At 32.4% G+C, this 26,334-nt stretch overlaps 2 protein-coding genes across 2 annotated transcripts; one reads left to right on the top strand and one right to left on the bottom strand.

The window, feature by feature from the left end:
• Positions 1 to 485: 485 nt before the first annotated feature.
• Positions 486 to 10,473, bottom strand: LOC140055363 (ruvB-like 2). Its single transcript, XM_072100690.1, has 14 exons — positions 10,436 to 10,473; positions 9,438 to 9,617; positions 8,938 to 9,010; positions 8,153 to 8,282; positions 7,879 to 7,945; positions 6,598 to 6,704; positions 6,207 to 6,300; positions 5,793 to 5,916; positions 4,889 to 4,983; positions 4,293 to 4,411; positions 3,534 to 3,653; positions 2,856 to 2,985; positions 2,365 to 2,482; positions 486 to 1,571 (listed from the first exon to the last, which is right to left on the bottom strand). Exons 1-14 carry the CDS (start codon positions 10,445 to 10,447, stop codon positions 1,546 to 1,548), a joined length of 1,395 nt encoding a protein of 464 aa, XP_071956791.1. The 5' UTR covers positions 10,448 to 10,473; the 3' UTR covers positions 486 to 1,545.
• Positions 10,474 to 11,745: 1,272 nt separating this feature from the next.
• On the top strand, positions 11,746 to 26,281 carry LOC140054547 (patatin-like phospholipase domain-containing protein 2). The gene is made up of 8 exons (XM_072099578.1): positions 11,746 to 12,144; positions 14,698 to 14,930; positions 15,509 to 15,574; positions 16,064 to 16,334; positions 18,947 to 19,423; positions 19,712 to 19,847; positions 21,817 to 21,936; positions 22,514 to 26,281. The coding sequence occupies exons 1-8, from the start codon at positions 11,988 to 11,990 to the stop codon at positions 22,920 to 22,922; spliced, it is 1,869 nt and encodes a 622-aa protein (XP_071955679.1). The 5' UTR covers positions 11,746 to 11,987; the 3' UTR covers positions 22,923 to 26,281.
• Positions 26,282 to 26,334: the final 53 nt, after the last annotated feature.

The following is a 26,334-nucleotide window of genomic DNA, read 5'->3' as shown; positions in this document are numbered from 1 at the left end:
TTGTCTGTAGTGTAAACCATATTGCCCTACATTTTTGCACAGGAAAGTGTTGCTTTATGTGTCTTTCGCTCCAGCTCCGGTCAGCTTCAGGTTCGCGTCAGATTGTGCGTCAGGTGCTACAAGCATATCAAGTAAAAAGATTGATGCATAAACGTGTAAGAGTGTCGTAAAAATGAAACATTGAGATGCGATTTTATTTGCTGGAGTCTGACCAAAGCAGGTGTAAGACGTTTAAACATGGGAGTCCCTTAAATAAGGTTATCACAAAGGAGTGATTCTACTGTGCTTACTGAGGTATACCCGTCTATTGTGTTTATACCAAACAACAAAATGTGGATAATCGTTAAGCCAAATATCTTATTGATACCAACTATATATCCAACCAATAATTTGGAAATGCAAAAAGTTAGTTTAATTTGGCAGAGTTCTATTCATACAGATTTATAACAATGTCTGTGGTTTGAAGGTTTGAAACCAACAACAAATTCAAATTGATACAAAAAATCACATTTATTTCAATTGTACACTTCAAATTACTGAACAGACAAACGTACTGCCACCCAGTTTTGTATCTCTGATTAAATGAAATTGTTGAACTATTTATTCTTTTAAATTGAAATGTCAGGATCATGCCACTCATAAGTGTACAAAAAATTAAATATCAATATTAATTGTACTATAGCTAAAGACACTAGACCTGCAATTTGTAAAAATAATATTTAAACTCTAAAACATTAAACCAGGTCATTCCTTGTCTTCAATGTACATTATATGGTAAATTATGATAAAAGAGAGAAACAATACACTATCTAAGTAGATTGTGTCGTGTAGCCCTAGCTAGTAAAGAGCTCATCGTCGTACAGTATGCTAGCTATAGGCATAGACCGGCGTTGTCTCATTGCTGAATTAATTGTCTTTCCTTTTTGGGCAGAATCTTTTAATACAGAAAGACCTGGTATTTTCGGTGAAAATTTTTATTCGTTTACCCTTTCACGATCGATCGAAAATTGGGTGCATTGCATCACAATATGAAAATGCGATGCAATCTAGTATATAGTGGGCCACTTAAATGATTAGAATCAACTTATTTTTCACATTAACCATTTAAAACGAAAATGTAGTGTGACCTTAAATGAGGTTAAAAAACGTAGGTCTAGTGGCTTTTACCTAGAATACACGTACACAAATATGTTATTAAACTAATGTAACACTAGACATTTACAGGTAGTATAAAAAGAGATTTTTAGATTTGGAACACTGACAGCAGTTCAACAACAAAAAAAAGGATAAAAATATACAGTATAATGCTTTAATATAACTGTAACACTAAATATTAATTTATTTTTATTGATATGTTTACATCTAGTAGTATATCAAGTGGAATATGGTATTATAGTTACATCATGTAAAATAACATCTTGTTGGTGGGTTGGCTGGACAGACAGAGTCTAGGTAAGCATAAATAGGCAACCTGGGCAATCAGAGGCTAGGCAGACCATCTTACCTCTTCTTGGAATGTTCTCAATAGATGAATTTACTTAGCAATCAGGATGTTTCCATTTCATCTTTCTCTGAACAATTTAGAAAAAAAGAGGAAACATTTCAAGGAAAGGCAAAATACAGTCAACTCTCCCAAAACCAGAAATCATTTTGATCTTAAAAACCTACTTTAGACCATTCATGGAAAAATTTGTAAATGCATTTTCTTTTTTGTTATTATCTATTGTTTACTATAGATTCTGCATGCCAAATATTTTTTAATAGCACCCTCTATGTTTGGATGTATTTTAACAAAATATATAGCACCCTTTATGGATTGGCCATGCTTTAATATTTCATTTGGGACGTATCCTGGAAAATCTTTATTATGTGTTTTTATTTAATGTATTGTAAGAGTAACTTTAGTAATTGGTCAAGTGTTTGCCCTACTCAGACGTAATTTATAATATAGTATTTATATATAAATCCAAAGGCAAATTACTGAAAAAAATGACAATGCTGTGGGTATCAGTGGCTGGATCTCAATGGAGATACAAAAATAAAAAGCGAAAAGCTAAATCAAAACGATAAAGTAAACAGCCAGAAAAGTTAGCAGAGCTTTCGGGCAACACTAGCCCTTCATATTTATATATATATACTTATAGTGTACTAAGTAGCTGGTGATCTGGAGGTCATGGGTTCGAGTCTCACCCGAGAATTTTCTTGATGTATTTAGTATAAAGTAAAAATTACGTCAGAGTAGGGAAAAACATCTCACCAAATACTCAACACCCTGACGCAAAGCTACTCCACAGTAGTTACAAACAAGCTTTAGTAATGTAATGACGTATGTACAGTACTTTCCAAATAAATTCAAATATTTACCAGTCACTTCACTGAACATAAATTCTTGCTGATATTCTTTAAGGAACTGAGTGGACCTTGATTCATCCAGGAACAAGGAGTAAACTCTCTTTATATCTTCAATGCCTATATCGGTGCCCTACAGTACATGAAAAGAATACAAATGTTGTATGGTCATCACAATTTTTAGGGTAGTCTTCAAGGGAAATGGTGAATAGGCCTATTGATGTACTGAATATTTTATGCACTTTATTGCCTGATCCAAATATTAACATCTATTATTACAATGTAATTTTAATTTCATTTATCGGTGCTTTAAATTGTATTTGTATTCGATCATTTTCTCAAAGAATACAACATTCTATTGCGACATTGAACATGCAGCAGTAAAGTGTTATTAACTCATAAATTTTTAAATACACATTCCTGGGAGATAAACAACAACAAAAATGAATATGAATGTAAAAACGTTTATACTTCAATGAATATACATATCAGCTTCAAATTCTTACCTTTCGTTTTCTGCAAACTAAACTAGATGCAGTAATCAACTGGATTGCATAACGAAGCGATGTCTCCAAGCCAATGCGAGTGAGGACTATAGATGCGTCGTCAGACATCTCTACATCTTCTTCTTCGCATCTAAAAAAGAATAATTCTGATTTTAATTTATATAAACATGAAGTAAGGATTTCTAAACATAAATGAGTTACACAGTGCTTTAGATGAAGGCAATGTATAGTTTTAATTAACAGTAACATCGGCAAGGGTTCACTCGCTCCATGGCTCTGGCAGTAGAACATCTCGGACAAGAACTATAAATCCTAGGTCCAGTGTACACATCTAGCTAACAGCACTTTAAAGAACCTAAAACATCTGTCGAAATGAGTAAGGGTTACCTAGGTGTACTAATTCACACACAACCACTGTCACACACAGGCACTTATTAAATTCTGGTGCACTGGGCCTTCCAGTCTAGGAGAACAGTTTTCGACTTTAGAGATCACCCACTACAGATCAAAGCACTTTACTTTAAGCTCTGTTTACACTATCAAACTAGTTTAACAAAAAAGGGTGATGTGCCCAAATATGGAAGTGATATACCGAAATATGGTAGTGATATAACATCATCATGTCCATATATGGGCAAATCACATAAAGTTTGATAGTGTAGACAGGGCTTTACTCACCTGATTTTGAGAATCTGTTGGAGTTCTTTTTCGGAATATGGCTTTGTAGATATGATGAGTAACCTGTCCAACAAATCAATAGGAATGCCATGGGGACTTTGGTATTTTGTGCCACGAATCCTGTCAACAAAACAAAATTATATAACAGTTAATTATATCTCAACCATATGTTGTAACAGCATTGTACTACCAACCAAATGAATGAAATTTTCAAGGAGCAATACAGTAGTTTGATTATACTGTACATAAAGCACTGTCTACACTATCAAACTTTATGCGACAAAAAAATGTGATGTGCCCATATATTGACACGATGACATTATATCACAACCATATTTGGGCACAATTTTTTTGTCAAACTAGTTTGATAGTGTAAACAAAGCTTAAGATTGCATTTCCAAAATATCATTCATTATCAAGATACAAATTGGTTCTATGCTAATATCACCATATCATATTTCTTATTTTTGGTTTTATTTATTTAGGTAACCAACTTGTTAAGCTCCGTCTACACTATCAAACTAGTTTGTCAAAAAAGTGTGATGTGCTCAAATATGGTAGTGATATGACATTATAATGTCCATATATGGGCACACCACATTAAAGTTTGATAGTGTAGACAGAGCTTAAGAGTTTTGGTTTTTCTTTTATTCACTTTGAAATTGTATTGAAAATGCTAGTATTAAAATCACAATTTTATCCTTCTGGTATTACTTGTGTTCAATAAAATTAAAACTTGGTTATAACAATTATTTTTACTTTGTTATTCCTCTGTTGGTTGCCATGATAAGGATTGGTGCCATGTCGCTTTCCAATGCTCGGTTCAAAAACGAAAAACACTCAATATCGAGCATATGTACCTCATCTATAAATAACACCTATAAAAATAGCACATTCAAAATATGGTCATAAAGAGACTATGTTATAATAATAATAATAATAATAATAAGATTTATACAGCGCACATATCCACTAAAGTGCTCAAGGCGCTTGTGAAAAACCATGAAACATATTAACCTTAAACCTAAAAACAATTGATAAATTTGACAAAAACCGAAAAAATAAGACCAATCGAACCCACATCACTGCTTCCAACAGAACATGGCATGTGAAATTTGTTTTCCTATGGTAAAATATACACAACTGAACCAATGTTGGACATGCTTGAGAAATTTACAAACAACCATCATTCAGCATACCTTCATAACATAGCACACCTCTATTAAGGTGACACTTTGTTGCGTCCCAGAGGTATCCCTTTAATAGCGGTTCTATAGGAATTTCTCCTTTTCACAAGATCAACATTTGGATTGCATTTCCCAATTCGTAGATAAAAGAACTAGCTTTCAACTTACTCCTGGTACAATGTCAGCCTTGCCTTCTTCTCGCCATTCAGCCACCTTAGCGTTTATCTGCTCTCTAACTTCAGGCTTAATCTCACCTGTGTCCCCTGTATTGATACAATGTAATGTTGACTAATATTACGTTCAACCAATCAAAGGTACATACAATACACCACATTATAAGGTTTGTTAGTACTTTGTTATGTTATTTTGATTACCTAACAAACTTCAGTATAACAGTACTTTACATAGTATAGCACCCGTGGCTTTACCACGTTGAAACACCGGTTCTCGTCAGATCACCGAAGTTAAGCAACGTTGGGCCTGGTTAGAGCTTGGATGGGAGACTATCTGGGAATAGCGGGTGCTGTATACGGAGCTGGGGTCCCGTTAGGCATTTGAAATCAGTACTGCTGACTCTTATGGCAGCCCCTGCATCTAGTATCTGCCTCAGACCTCTGGTCAAGGTGGGCACTGGACGAGAGAAGCCCTTGATCAATGTCAGGACCAATCAAGGTGCTTTAAACAGTCCTGGCTTTGTTTGTATCAAACCTGTTAGTGGCGGTAATTATCGCTGTTGGTTTCGATTGAATAAAATATAAAATAAAAATAAAATAAAAAAGAAAAAGAGAGAGAGTGGTATGTCAAAATGGTAAGGAATATTGGACTAGCATGTCAAAAACTGGTCTCTGTCAAACTGCTTGTATCCTATGGGGAGATACTACTTTCATTACCATTGTTGGTGCTGTGACAATAACAAACTTGGTACAGTATATTAAAAAGGTAGAGTATCGTCTCCCAGGGTGTTTATCAGGGTCCACTACTAGGACCTCTAGGAGAACAGTCTTGTACCGAAAAGGTCACAAAGTATAAAGAAATATGGATGTAGAAATATAAGGGAAGCATCCAGCCTTACCTGAAAACAGAGCTAAGAAGCCTTGTGTACGACTGTTGATGACATCAATCTCATGTAAGGTTACCGTATGAACTACCTCTTTTCTCTTCTGTAACTCTCCTTCTGGACACTGGACAAACTTAGTCTGCAAAATGAAAAAGAATTTGAGGTCAATCATAGCAGACACAAGGAACACATATCTTTATATATTTCAGTTTTTACTCGCTTTGATGTTACGCTAGGCCTAGCCAAGCAATATGTGCCTGCACATCTTTAAAATTTATCATCTATCACTGTCATGCGAAACAAATTGTTACTGGCTTAGGAAAATGAATATATGTATTAAGTATCTGTTTTTGTTATATTGGTTATATACCCTCACATACAGCCTACACACACACACACCAAAGTACTGAAACTAAATGAGCCACTTACCTGAGGACCCATAGCATCGTAATCACGGGCACGGGTAAAGCTTCGACCAAGTTTGCTAATCTTGCCTGTGGCTTTATCAATTGTGATGATGTCACTATTTAAAATTAAACATTAAACACATTCAGAGAAATTTAAATCAGTTTTACCAAACTTGTTCATTATATAAAATATTATATTGGGTAAAAAAACAAATCTTAAGATTCTAGATGATTCACCAAAAGGGTGAGATGTGCCGACTAGCTCTTGGTGTGAAGTACCCCAATATGGTAGTGATATGCCCACATGGTAGTGATAATTGGGCACATCACAGTTTTTGTCACATAAAGTTTGATAGTGTAGACAAGGCCTTAAAGAAGTCCACAGAGAGCCATTTTTATAACATTCAACTCACCCAGCTTGTACTTTTTCTTTTGTGAGAGATTCTATCATTTTTGTGCCAAGGTCATATATTGTTTCCATCTCGGTTGTTTTCAGTGTCAGCTTACCAACTTTTGCACCCTATAAAAACAAATCAAAATATAAGCTACAATTACAGTAGAACCTTCATTTTAGGTACGGTACGGGACCGAAAGGCGTACGTAAAACACAGGATCCGTAAAATCAAGGTTGACCTTAAATTTACCCCAAATACGTAGAGATCGTAGCTACTGTATAAAGGCTACCGTGTTTGCCTACTTTACTGTACAGCATGCAGGTGGTCACTAGCTAGGCCTGGCCAGGCTAGCAGGCCTAGCAAGATGTGAGGCCTAACTAACAAAGTACAGTATATACAGGCTGTGCGATGTTTAATTAAAGTGTAAATTAAAATATCAATGTTCTTGTATTTTCTATCAATAAAAACAGTCGCTGCTGTAGGGGAATGCAGGTGTGTAGTTTGTCTCACACAGTAGAATTCCTCACACAGCCATTTTTATTATGCTTTGTTGTTAAATTGCGCCCTCAATGTAAGAAAATGATGACGTCATCGGTTATTTTAAGCGTACGTAAAATCCAGGGAACGTAAAATCAGGGTACGTAAAACGAAGGTTCTACAATTATTGGCAGTTTCAAGAATTGTCTGATAAAACACTTAATAGAACATATAATAGAGAAATCATTATTATTATTATGGCTGACTTCTGTTGCAAACGACAATGTCAATTAGTCTTAAGCTCTGTCTACAAACATTATGTGACAACAAAAATGTGATATATGGACATGATGATATCATATCACTACCATATTTGGCCACATCACACTTTTTTGTCAAACTAGTTTGATAGTGACGTAAACAGAGCACCTTTGGCTGGTCCTATCCTATCCTTAACCAGATGAGAGAGGCATAAGGCAATACTTTTTGGCAGATATTAGATCCCAGCTCCATATTTACAGCACTCGATATTCACAGATGGCCTCTCATCCAAGATCTAACCGGTCCCAACATTGATTAACTTCGGTGATCTGACGAGAACCGGTGTTGCAACATGGTAAGGCCGTAAGTTTCATATATCATATATCTATGCACACACTAAAGCTCTGTCTACACTATCAAACTTTATGTGAAAAAAAAAATGTGATGTGCCCATATGTGTAAATGTTGTTGTCATATCACTACCACATTTGGGTATATCACTACCATATTTGGGCACATCACACTTTTTTTATAGTGTAGACAGAGCTTAAAAATACTCACAGTTCCAGTGGCTGGTCTATCTATCTGTATTTCTACAACTTCTCCTTCTATTATCTCCGTTTCTTCCCTAATAAAACAAATGTGTTATAAACTATGAATTCAACAAGTTGATTTGACTAAATTTTTATCTAAATCTTACCAGGACCTGGCCTGTAAAAATGGTTAAACTGTTCAATTTCATCTATAGTATTTAAAATAAACATAAAATATCTACTTATGACAAGACTTACTAGTATCAAAACAAAATAATAAAACTCATTAATTGATAGCTTACTTTATTCTTACTCCAATAGACCTTCTAAATGCCTGAGTAAGAGCTTCTGTCTTGCTCATCTCCAGGGAGTAAATCTCACTTCCACCCATTGCTGTGAAAGGTGTATCTTGGCCTAGGGCTTGGGCCATTCCTATAGAAAAAAAACCATTATTTTATTACAGCTAAACATTTGGATTCACTACTTAATAAAGACCTTAAAAAAAGATTATTCAGGATAAATATACTTTTAGTAACAAAACGAGGAAATACACATTACTTTGATAGTAAGAACATTTTTAAAATGCCATCTTTCTTTTTATTTTTATTTTTTTTATTCTCATTTTAGGCAAATTGCCAAGGATTACCACAAGTGAATTCATTCACTATCCTTCACAAGACAAACATATACACAAGATGCTCTACATAAACAAAGACTTATTATGAAGTCTTTGGGAGTGGAGTTGTAAATAGTCATGAGAAAAAAACCCTGACATGACAGGACTTGAACCCAGGACCCTTAGATTGGTAGCCAAGCATCATAACCACCAAGCCACAGCTTGACAAATAGAAGAAAAGAAAGAATATACAATGGATGTGTAAAATAAGTAATGAATACATCTTCCATCATATAAAAATGATTCTAATTCTAAACTATTTTTTGTTACTGCAGCAACGTAACATAGTTTTTTCAAAGTTATTGAGGTATTAATTGCAATAAAAAGGTGTGCATGATTACTACTAAAAGATCTCCCAAAAAGTGTAGTCACTGCAGTAGAATCATTTTGATCTGATCCCTTAAAACCTACCCATAGCAATGGCTGTTTTTCCTGTGCCAGGTTGTCCAGCTATCAAGACAGCTCGACCTGCTATTTTACCCTCCTGCAAAAAAGAAAGTGAATGCTTAGTTAGAAACAAACAGCAATTAAAATACACGATAATCCAGAACTAAACTAGACTAGCTATGTCCATACTATCAACTAGTTTGACAGGAAAATGTGATATGCCCAAATATAGTAGTGATATGACATCATCTTGTCCATATATGGGCACATCACATTTTTGTCACATATAGTGTAGACAGAGCTTTAGATGGCAACATATTATTTTTTGTTTATTGCTAAATTGAAATGATTGGCAATATTTACTTTTCTCATCTCATTTATTTTGTTGCCACTTTTTATCAGAAAATGTTGTTGTTGTAATGCTTTTATGTGTAATTTTTACTGTTTATTTCAATAAATGATATGCCAGTTTTAAAAACAAATTTCTGTTAACCAATAAAGATACTATATTCCTTTCTCAATACCTTAATCATTTCCAAGATGATGCCTGCAGCTCTGCGTGCTGCTACTTGGCCCACCATACCCTGTGAAACAGCTCTCGGTTCGAGCGCATCATCAAGACCTAAACCACGAATGTGAGAGTGGGCGCCGATTCTCTCAATTCTTGTAACCTCTCGAACCTCTTGAACTTTTTGTGCTGTACTCTTTATCAGAAACAAAAGAAAAAATGATTGTTTTGGTTGCATATAAACTGCTATTTCAAGTTTAACTTTAAAAGCACTACTTACTTGAAAAACATACAGAAAACCGGAGCAAGTTTCAGAACAAAGAAATTTAAAAAAATGTCATTCGCTTAGTTGCATAATTAGAAGGATTTATTTGTTGAAGTTGTTTAAATAGTAATGATAGACATTATCCGTCTCTACCATAAAGAATTGTTCATAAAATTGGTTGCTGAAACCCCAGCAGCAAGCAAGCAACCAACAAGGTAATTTTCAAGGTAATCCATATCAATCATGGATGGATGTGGAATGATGGTTGTTGCACAAAACAGCAACATCACTCACACATAATATTTTGTTTATAAATTATATTATATAATAATAATGTAGGTGGATCTACTAAAAGGAAGGAAGCTAGGCCTGTCTTAGCCTACTTTAATAAAAAAAAAAAAGGCACACGATCCTCCTTCCATTATCCTAAATAGAAAGCCTACAGTTCAGTAGCTAGAGGCCTGGGTGAAACAGTCCCTTCCCCCAGTCAGCAATCAGCTAAATAATCCCGCCAGACTGGCTGTGCATGGCAACCAAACACCTCACTGGCTGCCACTGACTGCTTAATTGCTCCCTCGTCATCTGCACCTCCTAGGCTAGGCCTAGGCTAGTGCACATTTGTTTGTGTTATCAGTTTTGTTTTAACAATAAATATAACCACGGCAGATTGAACAATTTAAAACTAACTAAATTAAGTTTTTCTTAACCTTTATAATACTTTAAAAAATTTGTTTTAAAAATGTGCTTACCGACGCCGCCATTTTGAGTTCCAATTTTTTTTCGTCCAGTCTGTCCAGTCTAGAGAGGTCGCTATTGAAATTTAAATGCGTTAAAAAAAAGTGATTAGCAGCGCAAGATCCGTCAATAAATAAAATGGATATGCCCGGCTTTAATTTATTAAAATGTGTTGTATAACCTCTAATATTGTATAACCTCTTATTGTATAACCATCATATGTATTAGGAATTTTATTATTACGGTACACACATGATTTAAATTAATGTTGACATGATTTTATTTGTTATGTAATTAATTTTCATATTTATTTCAAAATATTATTATTATACAAAATAGGGAAAAACAAATAATTAAATATATATATAATATTAAAGTACAGTATTGTAATTATTTAAATAATTCATATCACGTACGGTACGTAATAAATACTTTAATATTATTAATTAATTATTAATAAATGAAAATATTTTATTACTTATTACTTTAGCAGTAAGAGTAAGTAAGTGTACAATTCAAAAGTTGTATAATTTGCTTATTGTCCCCCGAATTGAAAACAATTGAAATTATCAAATTATTTTTTTTTTATTTTTTATTAATCTTCTTTTTTTTTTCATGTTTTTTGGTGGGAAGGTGGTGGGAGGGGCCTCTATTTCGTGTTAGTTTTAAATCAAGACTCCGTTTTTTTTAATATTTATTAAAAAATTTGTTGACAATCATGTATACCTTATCATGCGCCAAAAATAATATATATATATATATATATATATATAATAAGAATCAGAAAATATATATATATATTTATAATCAACAATAGAATAAATCAATCATTGGGACATGCAGAAACTTAAAATAGGCCCCTTATTTGTTTTTACAAAATTAACTTGAATTTATATCAAATTTCAATTTTCATTTATTTATAGTATTTATCTATAAAGGGTTTTGAGTGTCTTGCTCTTTTTAACATTTGTTATTTTTCTATTTATTGTATTTATTAAATTTAGGAAGTGTAGGCCAGCTTAATTGAATCCCAGGGCATTTCTTTTTTTTTTTTTAACAAAGAGTAAATTTATCAATGAGTGAGTTTGTCGCCCCCTATGGCCCACGTAGGAGACCTTTATATAACCCCGGCTGTACAGAGTCTCAAAGACTTGTCAAAGAAGTTATAATAAAACTAACTTTATTATATTAATTAGTGTTAACAATGTAAATATTATATTACAAATATTTATAGTTATTAGTATAAGTGTCTTAAATTTTGAGTAGGATGATAAAATGTAGAAAAATATAGTCAACTAATTGTTAGGAGTGTTGTCCCCCGGAAATCACATGATTTTTGTTTGATACCGAATTTACTACGCTTCCTGTCCAAATGTAAACACGACGTACGAATATAAACAGTATGGAAGTGTGACGGGTTGATATTATATTGCTTTTTACTATAGCACATATGAATGTCAAATTATTCAGCGATCTTTATACAAAAATAATCAATAATATTATACTAAAGGAATTTTGAGTTTTCGTACTAAAATAAACAGCCTAGTTTAAGTGAATTCATCATCGATGGAAGTGTCGTTTGCTGGCTGTGGTTTTCTTGGCGTGTATCACATCGGTGTGGCCAGTGCTTTTCGTCAGTATGCTCCCCATTTGATTACAAAATCATGTGGGGCTTCAGCTGGTGCCTTAGCCGCTTGTATACTAGCATGTGATATGGAACTTGGTGTGTATTTGTACTTTATTTTATTTATCTAGTTAGTAACAGTATTCTTAAAGTTTGAATATTCCGTGAACATTCTCTTTGTCGTCTGACTTGGGTGGGGACGAGCCCTCGATATCTGGCTGTCCATTGGCCATTTTGTGGGTGTGTCGTTTTGCTATTATTATAAACACACCCAACAGGGTTTACTCTGTATACTGTTTATTTTCAGATTGGTTTAAAGTTTCTGTTTATTCTGTACCTAATAATTATTTTAATAAGGTTATAAAGTAAACATGTTTGATTCGGTGAAGACCGACAAACCCTTAATTTATTATAAAATTTTTTTAATTAACAATAACGTCATTTTTTATATGATAACGAGTATAAAATAATGGTCCCAGAAAAAAAAACCGTTGTGGGAGTATACTTCGATATTGCATTAATAATTGAATTTACCAAACACAATGGTAATAACAAAATGTGAATTATAGTGATTTGTGTAGCATATTGTCCATCTCCCTCTCTGTAAATTTAACAGGTTACCAAATAGAAACAGATCAACTACTGTATCTAGTTTATTTTTAAATGATGTACTGTCAAGTGACTGTCTCTGATTCATGACTCATGTGGAAATTAATAATATAGTATACTGTACCGTATCCTGCCTAGACCGACTGTACTACAGTATTTGTATAAACGGCCGATTAATCAGTTATCCTTATTTGGTTGAGTTTAAAATATTTCCCACCCTATTCACAAGGGCTATTTTTGGCTTAAGGGAACAGGAACTTCTTTAAATGTGAGTTTGGCCAAAAACCAAACGCAAATGCGTAACCCATCACACCTGGTCATCAATATTTAATTTATTTTCATTTATTTATTCAATTCAATTCAATTTCTTTATTGCTGAAATGCCATCAAGGGCTAATATCCGCTTAAACATACAACATCATACAAACATAATTATACATATTTACATTTAAAATTTAAACACCTAAAAATTATAGTCATTACTACTGTAGTAGTTATTATTATTTTTAATTATTGTAATTATTGTTATTATGATTATACACTTTTTTTTGTCTTTTGTGAGATACACTCTTTATTTTCATTTCAGTAAATTTAGAAAGAATAATATCATATTTCAAACATTTCTTTGCAACCAAATTTTCTGTTTTTGTCTTTTTCTTATGCTTTTTTTTATAATTAATCATTCTTACAATTATGATAAAATGAATATGTACATCGTCAATAATTATACATTATACATAAATTAAAAGATAAAAATAGAAAATGGAAGCTGTTTTTATTTATATATATTTTTATAGTATATTATTATTTTACTGTATTATGTAATATTAACATTTCAACGAATTGATTTACTTTATTTTTAGTATTATAATTGAATATAAGGCAAGAAAAATACGATACGGAAAAGAAATTCATTTTGCCAGTTGCCATCCAACTCTTAAATTCTTGAACTTTAACTCTTGTTATATTGTACTGTACTGTGTATTGTGATATTTTGTATATTTTGTAAGATCATTTTAATCCAGACCTTTTTATTTGAATTGCCCCGTGTGGGATGATCAAATTAAAGAATTTTGAATTGAATTGAAGAGGCTCCAAAATTGTATTTTAGGCAAGGTGGACTCTTTTTTGTATTTTGTCTCATCATACGTCATATTCTATTCTAATTAAGGTTAAGGTCAGGTTATTTTATTGAACTTTTTTATACAGTCATTAGAATACCATACTCAATACTGCAGTATCTTTGACCTTTGACCAAAATAATAGATCATAAAGCATATCATACAGATAGGAATATTGTCTGACAATGACATGACCTTGCAATAAATTAATTTTAGGCCTACATACTAAAAGTGTTTGCTTTTGATTTCTTTTATGTACAGAAGATAATTTTAACAAGAACAGATAGATATCATTATTATATTACTTAGGATAATTTATATCATCAACATTGTTCATGATGGTGTGATGTTAGATAACAATTATTTTTAAAAAGGTATTGCCTACAATAATGAGGTGATATTATCAGTTCATGACCTGACACTGACAGTGACAAAACCTATTATATTATTTTGATATAATATTAGTATTCAAAGGCAAAAATGCTGTGGCTGGATCTCAATGGAGAAAAAAAGCAAAATCAAACTATGAAGTTAAAAAAGCCAGAAAGAATAGTTTTCGGTTAACACTACCTTCGTCAGTGCTAATTATAGTACTGTATTTGGAGGGAAATTATTGAATCGAAATTTAAAACTATGATGTTCTGGGCGCCTGATCTTGTCTACTGTGGTACACCACCAGGATCATACTGAACAGTATGAGTACAATGAGCCTTGACTGTATAATAATAAAGTTTACACTGAGGACAACTGACATGTCTGTAAGCGTAATTATGCAGACATGTCCTCATATGATTGTGAACTCAATATGCACTCAACAGAAATTGACCTACAGTACAGTATATATAGACAATCAGAATGCTGTCTCAACTTTTACCTACAGTGATAAACTTAAATCTAATTAGGGGACTTTTTCCTGTTTTAGGTTCTATAACGCAAGATGTTTTAAACATGGCAAGGCAGGCTCGTTCCAGAACACTGGGTCCATTGCATCCTAGCTTTAATGTACAGAAAATCCTCAAAGATGGTCTACTGCGGGTGCTGCCAGATGATGCTTACAAGAAGGTTTCTGGCAGAATATTCATCTCACTGACTAGATTATCCAATCGGAAAAATGTAATCATATCAGAGTTTGAAAGCAATGAAGACCTGATACAGGTTGGTGTGTTCTATAATATAGTGCTTTTCGAAAATGATCAAAAATCAATCAATTGGCACTCATTCATCTGTCCACAAAATGACAGGGGCTGAGGTGAACATAAGGGTCTTTAATTCACACCTGTGCCGGCACAGTTTCGGGGCCAACAAATCAAATGGAACGTCAATGTTTTGTTTTCACGAGGCTATGCGCATATCGATTGGCGCATAGTCACATGGAGAGCCGGTCCGGAACTGTGCCTGAACAGGTGTGAAAGACATTTTACACCGGGTTATACCCCTACTTTTCCATAAGATTTTTTACTGTGCCACAATACCAATTGTAGTATGTCCCCAAAAACTATTAGTTATCTAAAAACTATAAATCATTGGGAGGTACGGTAATTCTGCCCTTCGAAGAAAAAAAAACCTAACTGTCCGTAATTTTATATTTTATAAACTAAACAATTAAGTAACACAATACTCATAATGATAATTGATTTCCTGATAAGGCAACCCATTGTCTAAAACAAAACCCCTAAAACTGTCGATAATTTTGTATATTAACAGTTAACACAATTTTCTTTACAATATTCTAGGTATTACTATGTAGTGCGTTTATTCCGTTTTACTCTGGAATCATCCCACCATCATATAAAGGCGTGGTAAGTACCTTTAGGATTGAAAAATTATATCATGTGTACTCAGTAGTGAAAATTAACAATGGCCTATTGTAGTTGTTTGATTGTTTTATGATAAATATAATCAGTGGAAGATGTTGAAAGTGACCTCTTGAATACCATTGTTCTCTTTTTTTTTGTTTTTTTTTTGCCTGTTGTTTGAAAACCTTGACAGCGGCGCCAATGTCATAATACATATTGTTAAAATAACAATCAGGACTCGCCAAGATATTTATAAAAAAAATAATTTTAGACTGAAATGAGAAATTACTGTATTAAACTTTTTCACCTTAAATTGCGCCTTGAGAACTTTGGTGGATTGTGTGAAATATCCAGAAACTTGACAGTTCTTTTCACTAACTAAATATACATGGTGCCGCAAACTTTAAAATATAAATATTTGATTTCGCCATGCAAGCCTTCAAACAATGGATATGTGTGCTTAACAAATTTTATTATTTTATATTACTTTAGAAATATGTTGATGGTGGTATAAGTGACAACCTGCCGTCTCTTGGTGAAGGAACCATTACTGTTTCACCGTTCTCTGGTGAAAGTGATATATGTCCGCCCTCTGATGATTTTAGTAGCTACCTCCAGGTGTCTCTATCAAACACTTACATTCAGATAACACCGAGTAATTTATATCGCTTATCGAGGGCGCTCTTTCCTCCTGATCCAGAGATCCTTCGAAAGATGTGCCAACAAGGCTTTGACGACACACTAACATATTTACAAAAAAATAGTAAGTGAACTTTTATTTCAGACTTTTTATTTTCAGAAGTGGTGGATTACTGGAGTGAAGTTATGGTTTGGTGGTTATGAATTATGCTTGGCTACCAATCCAAGGGTCCAGGGTTCGAGTCCTCAGAGTCAGAATGTTTTTTAATGACAATTTACTCCACTCCCAAAGACTTGTAATACGACTTTGTTTATATTAGAACATCTTGTCTATATGTTTGCCACATTTAAGATGGATAGTGAATGGATTTGTCATGGTTATGCCTGGCAAAAAACAAAACAATTATTAGTGAGCAACGCAATGCAATGTATCTGATGGTCGATGTGATTTAGCCATATAACTGATAATAATAAAAGCACACTTCTCTGTTATAAAGATTTATTCAAATTCTAGAAAAAAATCTAACCAACATGTTCTGTTTCAAAAGCAAAATACCATTGTCATGTCATTATCATCAGATAAAACATAATGACAGTAAAGAATGATAATCTAGAAAACAATGACAACAGTCAGTATAATAACAACTATATCAATGAATAAGTTGAAAAGCCACTTAGAATAGAAGGCAAACAATGCAAGGAGATCTCATAAAATAGATATCAGCTACATGGTGTAATAAAAGTTTACGAACATAAAAATATTTTCCAAATTTTAAAAATACAGTAAATCCAACAAATTTATCCCTACTATTTCTGACATGACAGAAATACTCTGTACAATGTCCGAAACAAAGTCGTTAGGATTAGTCTCTTTTTCACCAATTTTTAGCCTTTTTAAATCCTATACAAAGCATGCATTTCTAATTAATACAATTAGGGGTCAGATTTGATACAAGTTTCCCTAGCCTAGAATATATAATAACCTCAAGCAGAAGAAACCTATTCATTTTTTTAAACATTTTCTCAAATTTTCATAACGAAATCTGGATGCAGATCAAACTTATTGCCTCTGTAGTTCACGAAAGACATTTTAAGAATTGTTTACACATAGATAGGAGAGGGAAAAAAACAAAAAACTGTATGAAACTTTTACTATTAAGAAGAATGTAACATAAAATACCATAATTAAACCATAAAATCATTAAATTGTGGTATCTAATATTAATAGCAGTAATTCATGGATGAAATCTTATTTTCCTTCTAGGGTAATTCATCAATATCATTGCACAAGTCTTCTTTTGATAAATAAATTAGCCAGTAAATATAGATAGCAATTATCATGTTATAGATTGGAACATTTAATCTAATGATCATATATTTATATGCATGGATGGTTTCTGCTTGTTGATCGATCGGCATTGAAATACAGCCTACACACATTTCTAGATGTGTTTAAACCATTAAGATGAATTTAATTACCGTATAATATAAACATGTCTTTAATAATACCATAATATAAACATGCCTTTAATATCGTCATTTATAATAAACATGTTTAATATCGTACATAAATACCATACAGAATATTATTAAATGTCATTTAATGTATAGGATTACAGGGGAGCGCCAACATAAAATATTCTATTGAAAATGTGGTTCATTTTAATTTTGGCTGTCAAAAGGCAGGAGGCACAAATTTCTCCAGTGACAGAACAAAGTTTTTAAAATTAGTTTTCTTTGTCTTTGAAATTAAAAACCCTGAAACTTTGTATAAATGTTAATTAAGACACAATCATTAAGTATTTGTGAGTTAAAAAGCCCTATAGTATACAAATAATGAATGTTTATGAGTGCAATGGTACAAATAATGGCACGAGGTGAATGATGAAAGGTTATATCAACGAGGCAAAGCCGAGTTGATATAACCTTTCATCATTCACCAAGTGCCATTATTTGTACCATTACACGAATACAAAACATTCATTATTTGTTTTATATAACATCTAGACGTTTTTTTTTCGTACACAAAAATGTTTCAAAAAGTACTATTTAACGATCGTTGAATAGTGCGTACTATTGCACGCCATGTGACCCACATTCGTCCAATCAAATGACAGGAATTTATATAGGTGTTATATAATATACAATAATGCATTCTAGACAGGTTGTTGTGTGATGCTACAGTAGTGTAGCCAACTGTTGTAAAGTGTGAATAGCCAGTACAACAATTGATTTTCAATAGATGTTCACTGGAGCTGTTCATTAATCTTTCCTCATTTTCAAGATATATACTTGGGGTGGATTTGAAATACTGTTCATATTAATTTTGTTTCCCTATGCTACAGTGTTTTTCTATTACAAAATTACTCTATAGTATTAGTAGGAAAATACGACAGTAGTACAGCCTAGTATAGTTCATGGATTTATTGTTGTTATTAGAAAATATAATACAAATCAACAAATTAAACAAACACGATGCAAGGCAAGAAAATATAAAATTAACTAGCTGCCAGGAAAGCACAAAAGCAGCCTAAGCCACTGTCACCAATCAATTTAGGAAAGGATTGATCATACTGTAAGCCTGTTTTCCACTAGGCAAATTGGTTTGCACGAATCAATAGCATCAGCTTACATTCGTAATCATCTTCCAATTCAATGAGTAATTTGAACAGTTTTCTACTTTATGAAAACAAGTTTTAATTCTATAGTAAACAATATAATGTTTTTTTTTTTCAGCTATAATTCCATGTAACAAGCATATACAGTACTACAGATCAGCATCTGTGCCATCATTAGATATTAGCACTCAGCAACAAAAGGAACTTCGCAAACTGCATCAATCTCTCCCGCGGAATGCATCAACGCCTAACATCGCTAACTTGACTACTGGTCATAAACTAAACCAAACGCAAGAAGATTTAGATGAGAAGGAACAGATTAAACAATCTAAATCGCCAAAGAGAAGACTTTTTTCCAGAGATTCGGACACTGTGAACAATAATGAATTGGCTATTCTACGAGAGTTTCTAGGGCGGGATCTGCCGGATATCTGCGAGAAAGAAGAATCGTGGATGGAGTGGTCGAATGATGACTTCTTTAGCGAGGAGGAAGATGACGAGGTAGACGGGGATGCTACGCATCATTGCGAAGATTGCCAAAAACATACGCATCATTTGAAGGTTAACAAGAAGCTGCCACCTCAGGTCACTGCAGGTAAGAATAAGGATCTAAAAGCAAAATAATTACTAGTCTAGTTTAGGCCTGATCTACAGTAGTTGTTAAGCATATAAAAATATGTTTGCTAAAGGGAGCAGGGTGTAAACAAATAAGTATAGAACCCTTATGGGACACCGTATTAATTACTTTTGAAATGAATGAAGGGCAAGCAATATATGTTTTACATAATTCTCTGCTGTCATGTCATTGCTAATAAAAGCTTTTCTTTAAACAACTTTATTATAAAAAAATCTAATCAATATAATAACCAATCTATTTTTACAGCTCTAGAAGAAGCCAGTAATGCAGTTAATAAGGGCCTTATGAATTACATTTACAACAATAGATTATACCAAGCAATTTCATTATTTACGTTACCGTATATTCTACCAATTGAAACGGCTATAACCTATTCTGTAAGGTAAGATCTTGTTACAAATTAATTTCATTTGTGACTCCAGTTAAGTACAGAAAGTGACTGGAGGACCAGTAGGATGGTTGGGGACTGGTGAAGAGAGTGGAGGGGGACCAAGTGGACTGTTTGGGGACAGGTGGAGAGTGTGGTTGGAGACCAATGGAGGGAGAGGAGTTTTATTTCAGATAGCAAAATCCAATGTTTTTGTACCTGTTGTAGTAGTTTTGTTTTAAATTACAATGTTTTTATGAACAGTCACTGTTTTTAGTTTGTTTTTATTCCAATAGTTATTATTACCTATTTCTTTGCTTCTACAATTAATAGTTTCAGAACACATTCTATGATTATTGTCGAAATACTAACTGGACTAACAATAAACTGTTAATAATAAACGAATATATTATTTTTACTTCGACATTGGAACAGTTTTAGTTTTAATCTAATATAAAACATAAAATACAATGCAGTTTTGTTCGATTGTCGTGAGGTGGTTTCCCGAATGATCGTAAAATCAAAACGGTACTGGGTATGACCAACTAGCGTTATTGTCACCGGCTAGTCATCCATTCATAGAAGTACTAATGTAGTAGCCTACCTGTACGATGACCATAGAATGTGACCCGAGGCATGACTAACTACGACTTTTAGATGATAGAAAGTTGAGAAAAAATGTTACGAGTAGTTGTACGACATGAAGATGTTTATGAAATTATGTCAATAATGTTTATACACTAGGCATACAAATAGTTAATTAATACAGACAAATACCAAAAAAGATATCAAAATGTACTTTACCAAAGAGTTAAATTATAATATAGTTATTAAACAAGTCACACATTTGAGCACTAGAAGTATAATATATTCAGTTGTCAATTTACATTAAGTAAATTTATCTGTCCTAATGTTCAAGCGAGGCCAATTCAGCTGAATCGACATATTATTTATTAATAGCGTGTTACTGTCTTTTAATGTGTTCACATTTATTATTTATGACAAATGCATGTCACTAAAATGCGTTGGCATTGCATTCTGACACCTACGAGAGCTTGCTAACTACAGCAGTTGCGCAATAATTTATTATGAAAATTGCTAGTTGATAAGTTTATGTTTTGTCGCTCTTTTTTGTACGGACTACCAATTGAATTATAGAAATTAAAAAACAAGATTATATCTTGTAGTTGTACAGTACCTGATGAAGGAAATATGATATTAATTAACACTAAGGCAATTAGGAAATTAATCCAAAATTAGAATTGTTTGCCTTGAACTAGTGCATATAAGGATTATACTGTGTCTTAAGCTCTGTCTACACTTATCAACTAAAAGGGTGATGTGTCCAAATATGGTAGTGATATACGATGTCATCGTGTCCATATATGGGCATATCACATTTTTTTTGTCACATAAAGTTTGATAGTGTAGACAGAGCTTTATATTCATGTAAAGAAAATTGTCATGTACTGTACGAATATTTCTTTTATGCAGTTGAAATTATTAAGGATGCATTTCATAGAGCTTTACGAACAATGGTTAATAAATATAATATATTTTAAAATAAATATTTTTACCATATGCATTTAGATTATTACTTAATTTAGTTTCAACATGAGCTGTAATTTTTACTTTTTTTAAATGTAAGAATACAAACAAGGTAGTTGATAATTAACAGACTCAAGTATCCATATTTCCTGCGATTGTGAGTGGGGTCAAAGGTTAGAAGTTTATAAAGTAGTAGGACATAATTTCAACATGCTGACCACAAAATCACCCCATTTCATTCACATAAGTTGTGATACAAAGGTTACTTGACAAGTGTGTGTTTATCTGCTAATAATTTCCGTTCAAGATAATAGTTATAAAATAAGAATATTGACAACAAAAGGTTAAGAAAGAACAATTGTTTACTTAATAAATTCAAATGAAATTTTATTACTATTTTTTAAAAGTGTACTTAAAATCAAATTTGTTTACCCAGATTTGCCAAATGGTTGCCGTACTTACCAGCTGACTCGCAGTGGTTCTTGTGTGGACTAGGAAGTCTCATCAAGTATATTATAGACCACCTTAACTCTGGCAGACATGACTTCAGTGCCAGGTAAATAGTTACAGCCTTCCAAAATATCAAACAGGGCTGGATCCCGTGGGGAGTGTTGCACTTAGGCTCGAACTTTTGACAGCTAAAATGAAATTATGAACTACTTTTTGATACATGTGATAGATAATTAATAACCGCTAATTTATTTAGTATGTCTCCTTGTTTGAAAAAAAAAACTACAATAAATGTTGAATCTAAAGGATTTTTAAAAGATTATTAAAAACTCATCTTTTTGCCCAGGCTTATACATAATCATATGCCTAATTCTTTCCATTTTAAATTCGCAATTTTATAATGCATTTAATCTGAGGTGAGTGCATACTATAAGCATTCAAAAGCGCTGTGAGCACATTTGTTGCAAGATGCGCTCTAGAAATCTGTATTATTATTTTTTTGTATGTTATTTATTTCGCGTTTTTATTTGGGAGTACACAGCAAGTTTTAAATTTTTGATATTTCATTTTATTTATTATAAGTATAAAAAAATGAAAATCTTTGCATTTAAGTGTGCCTATGCTTTGTTTCACTTTATTAATTTATTAAATAATTCTAAAAGCACTATGGTAAATATTTTTAGATTTTCATGTCAATTGGCGGTCACTGAAGACCTTCTTAAGCCCTTGGCAGGCTACCCGATGACGTCCGTTGGACACGCTTCTGCAATCACCGACTGCGACACCTGTAGTCTAGAGGCATTAGACATAGCTACGGCGCCGAAGAAGCTTCACAATTTCAATTTCCACTTTGAAATGGAAATGGCGTCGGATTTACCAGATTCGGTAATTGATTCATTTGACATGTGTGAGGATATTGCATCACCATCGAGCGTAGCACCAGTCCCGCGGCGGAATGCGCAAGACACGTTTGATTATACAATTAAGTTGGCGAATGTAACAGAAAGTGCAGCTGAATGCCATTACTTACATGTTAATCAAATTGTAAATCACGAAACCAAAGAGTCGCACATAAGTGTGCAAGAAGTGTAAGGGCGTAGAATTTAATCGGCTAAACTCAAACTTATAATGTATATATCACAAATTTCAGTAAGCGACTGCATTTTATAGAACGTCTACTTTACAAAATGTATTCAAATTATTTTAATTGTTCAAGTGTCTGCTTTATAAAATGCAGTCACCTATTGGTCAGTTTGACATAAGTCTGCTTTATAAAACGCAGTCACCTATGGCCAGTTTGACATAAGTCTGCTTTATAAAACGCAATCACTTATTGGTCAGTTTAGCGAAGAGTCTGCTTTATAAAACGCAGTACATAACTTATTATTAGTCCATATTTCAATATTTTATGCAGCTGTAATTTTTATTTTTATTCAAATACTTTTTTTCAAATGCAATTTATTTATAAAATATTTTTATTTGAATTAAACTAAACAGTTTAGATGTATTTATTTGCTCTGTTTTTGCTCAGTAGTATTTTTATAATTTATTTTTTGATAATGGCTGCCGTTGTGCTAACTAGATTATTACCAGACAGCTGATGAAATTGTTTAAACAAAAGTAATATTACATGTATTTAAACCAGTAGGTATGCTAACATTCGGTGGAGGTAAGGAATTATCCAATACCTTTCTGTGTTCAATACAAAAGAGTTAGTAGTATATTGTTTTGTTACGTGGAACAAAAGATGTTTGTCATGTAAAACTGTGTATATAAAATAATAAGTATATTATTTATTATAGATGGGCATTAAGAGACAATGCAATTTTAAACCAAACATATAATTATTAAAATATGATCTGGAGGCCAGTATACACATTTTTAATATTTTTTGTTTTTAAAATTTTTTACTTGACAAATGAGGTGATTTGTGGGGGGGGTGGGGGTGTTGTAATATTGATACCAAAGAAGAGAAAAATGATTATTAAGAATGATGGCGATAGGATATGATGGTGTCTCTGGAAGGAAACGGACTGAAATATCTACTGCATCAATTTTATTTCCATCAAAATAGAAAAATGATTTCAATTTATTATTTTAGATATAATATTTTACAATCTGTCAAAAATATTGCGTCAAGAAATAATTGAAGCGTTCCTTGATAAAGTTTTAACATGACCAAACAAAGTGTGAAAGTCGATTAAATTATGCAAATGAGCAACATATCAATATCGAACTGCATCTTGTTAAATGATGCATGTAAGTAAGATAATACAGTAATATATAGTTAGGTAATCATTTAAGAGTGGTTAAAGGTGCCTATCATGTGATCACTACATTTTAAAAATCTTACCTTTAGTGGGGCTATGCTTGAGTTAGTACATTCTCTTAGGTAAAAACGCAATAGTCGCGTAATAGATAAATAATTCAAATGGTAGATATTTTTGTGAAATAAAATGTTCGTAAATAATTTTTTACAATTAAAAATATGAATGCGAAAACTATAAAAAATATTCCTAAATATTTATCCATAGAAAGGAATTATAAATAATTTTATGCAGGCAAACTGGTATTAATATTTTTTACAATTACAATTATTTAAGTGGTGCTTGTGTATAAAGAATTTAATTGGTGTAAAATAATAATTCCAGCCACTTGGTTTAATGGTGAATGATGAAATGTGTTGTGTTTTATTTTAGTCATGATAAATTAAACTAATAGCATTTTGTGTGATCTCCTGTAGATATGCATTTTATTGTAACCTTTTTACCATGACCTAGAGGGATATTTATGTTTATGTAAAGCAGTGAGTTGTTAATTACAACTCCCTGTGTAAAGTAGGTTGTTTTTAGGTGGCCAGTATCATCAAAAGCATGCCAACTTGAATTTTTTTGTGACTAAATTAAAACATGACTTTATTTTAAACATAACCGATATCATTGTAAATATTAAATAAAAATTTATCTTTTTGTATATACTGTATACAAATGTGCTGTTTACAATTATATAATAATTGTTAATGTTATGTAAATGTGTACATTGTATTAATTTCATATCATTCTGAAATCTTCTATGGAAAGTTCCTTTTAGGTTAATATGCAGATAAAGGTTCTATGATTCTCTATGGTCTATTTACATAAATGTTAATATGTCTGAATGAATTTATTACCTCCCTTAATGTTATACCTCATCTGTGTGTATGTTTGTTCAGAAATGACGTACAGTAATATCAATTATTCTGGTTATATTATAACACCATAGAAATATTTAAATAGTAAATGCAAGTTCAACATATGATTACCTCGGCCAGAGTTTATGTGCTTGATCACGCGTGTTTATATGCTTGTTTTTTTCTATATAGTTTTAGTTAGCAGGATTACTCAAGAAGTTATTGTCCGATTTCATAAAATTGTAAGGATTACTCAAGAAGTTATTGTCCGATTTCATAAAATTGTAAGGATTACTCAAGAAGTTATTGTCCGATTTCATAAAATTGTAAGGATTACTCAAGAAGTTATTGTCCGATTTCATAAAATTGTAAGGATTACTCAAGAAGTTATTGTCCGATTTCATAAAATTGTAAAGGATAGTTTTATAGCTGTATGGAAACCTATGTGCCTATAGGCAGAGGTTTGTGCTCTCTGAGTGCTCTTCTAGTTTTGGTATTTAATGCTGTTTGAATATTTAGGTTTGCGCTCTCCAAGTGTCCGTCCCTCTAATTTTGGTATTTAATGCCAATTTATTTAAAGATGTATTGTCCCCCAAAAACATGAAGATTAATTAAATCAGACTTTGAATAGGTTATTTTGTAGTTTTAATAACGTTAATCACTTCAGTAGAAAACTTGGAAAAAACATCCGTTTTCACTTATAAAATGAGAAAATAAATGGTTAAATTCAACAAAAAAACCTATTGGCTGGCAGCCAATTTGACTATTTTTCTTTACGTTTTTTTCAAATAAATAAATTTCTTTTCGATCCAATTTTTGGTCAAAGTGGATAACTATTATGTGACATTAAAATGGCATATTCAACCAAAAATTTAGAAAAAAAAAAAATTTTTCAGTGGGACAATACATCTTTAAGCAGGACAAATTTGTAAAAATTATGTTGCGTTTCATATATAAAGTATCGCTTTGGTTTCTTCTTATGCCAATGCAGCTTATCAAATAAAATATATACTGTTGCTGTACATCTGGAATGTTAAAATATTATTGTGTAAATAGATAGAATTTGTAAACATATCTGTACAATATAGAATCGTACGATTCTCCAAACTGTATATTAATTTGTTCAGTGTCTTTGGAAAGTTCTATGATACAGCGTCATATGTTACATTTATTAAGTAATGGAATGTGCCTGCTCTGTCGAAAGAAATTGCCTAGATACACTGAGAGTTACTAATAGAATAAATGTATAATAGATGTAATTATGTTTTGTTGTTTTTTTTTGTGTGAAGAATTATAGAAGATGCTTCAGTATTATGTGGTAGGCTGGCCAGTTGA

The sequence above is a fragment of the Antedon mediterranea genome, chromosome 7 (assembly GCF_964355755.1).
Source record: "Antedon mediterranea chromosome 7, ecAntMedi1.1, whole genome shotgun sequence".
Classification (NCBI taxonomy): Eukaryota; Metazoa; Echinodermata; class Crinoidea; order Comatulida; family Antedonidae; genus Antedon; species Antedon mediterranea.
This window is presented reverse-complemented; position numbering and strand designations above follow the sequence as displayed.

Bases quoted from the DNA above. Each gene is read 5' to 3' on its own strand.
- LOC140054547 (XM_072099578.1), top strand. From the start codon at position 11,988: ATGGAAGTGTCGTTTGCTGGCTGTGGTTTTCTTGGCGTGTATCACATC. The intron at 15,575-16,063 runs GTAAGTACCTTT...ATATTACTTTAG, and splicing joins CACCATCATATAAAGGCGTG to AAATATGTTGATGGTGGTAT. The intron at 19,848-21,816 runs GTAAGATCTTGT...TTGTTTACCCAG, and splicing joins GCTATAACCTATTCTGTAAG to ATTTGCCAAATGGTTGCCGT.
- LOC140055363 (XM_072100690.1), bottom strand. The intron at 6,301-6,597 runs GTGAGTTGAATG...AATTTTAAATAG, and splicing joins AAAGAAAAAGTACAAGCTGG to TGACATCATCACAATTGATA. The intron at 3,654-4,292 runs GTAAAAATAATT...TTTTGTTGACAG, and splicing joins ACCAACAGAGGAATAACAAA to GATTCGTGGCACAAAATACC.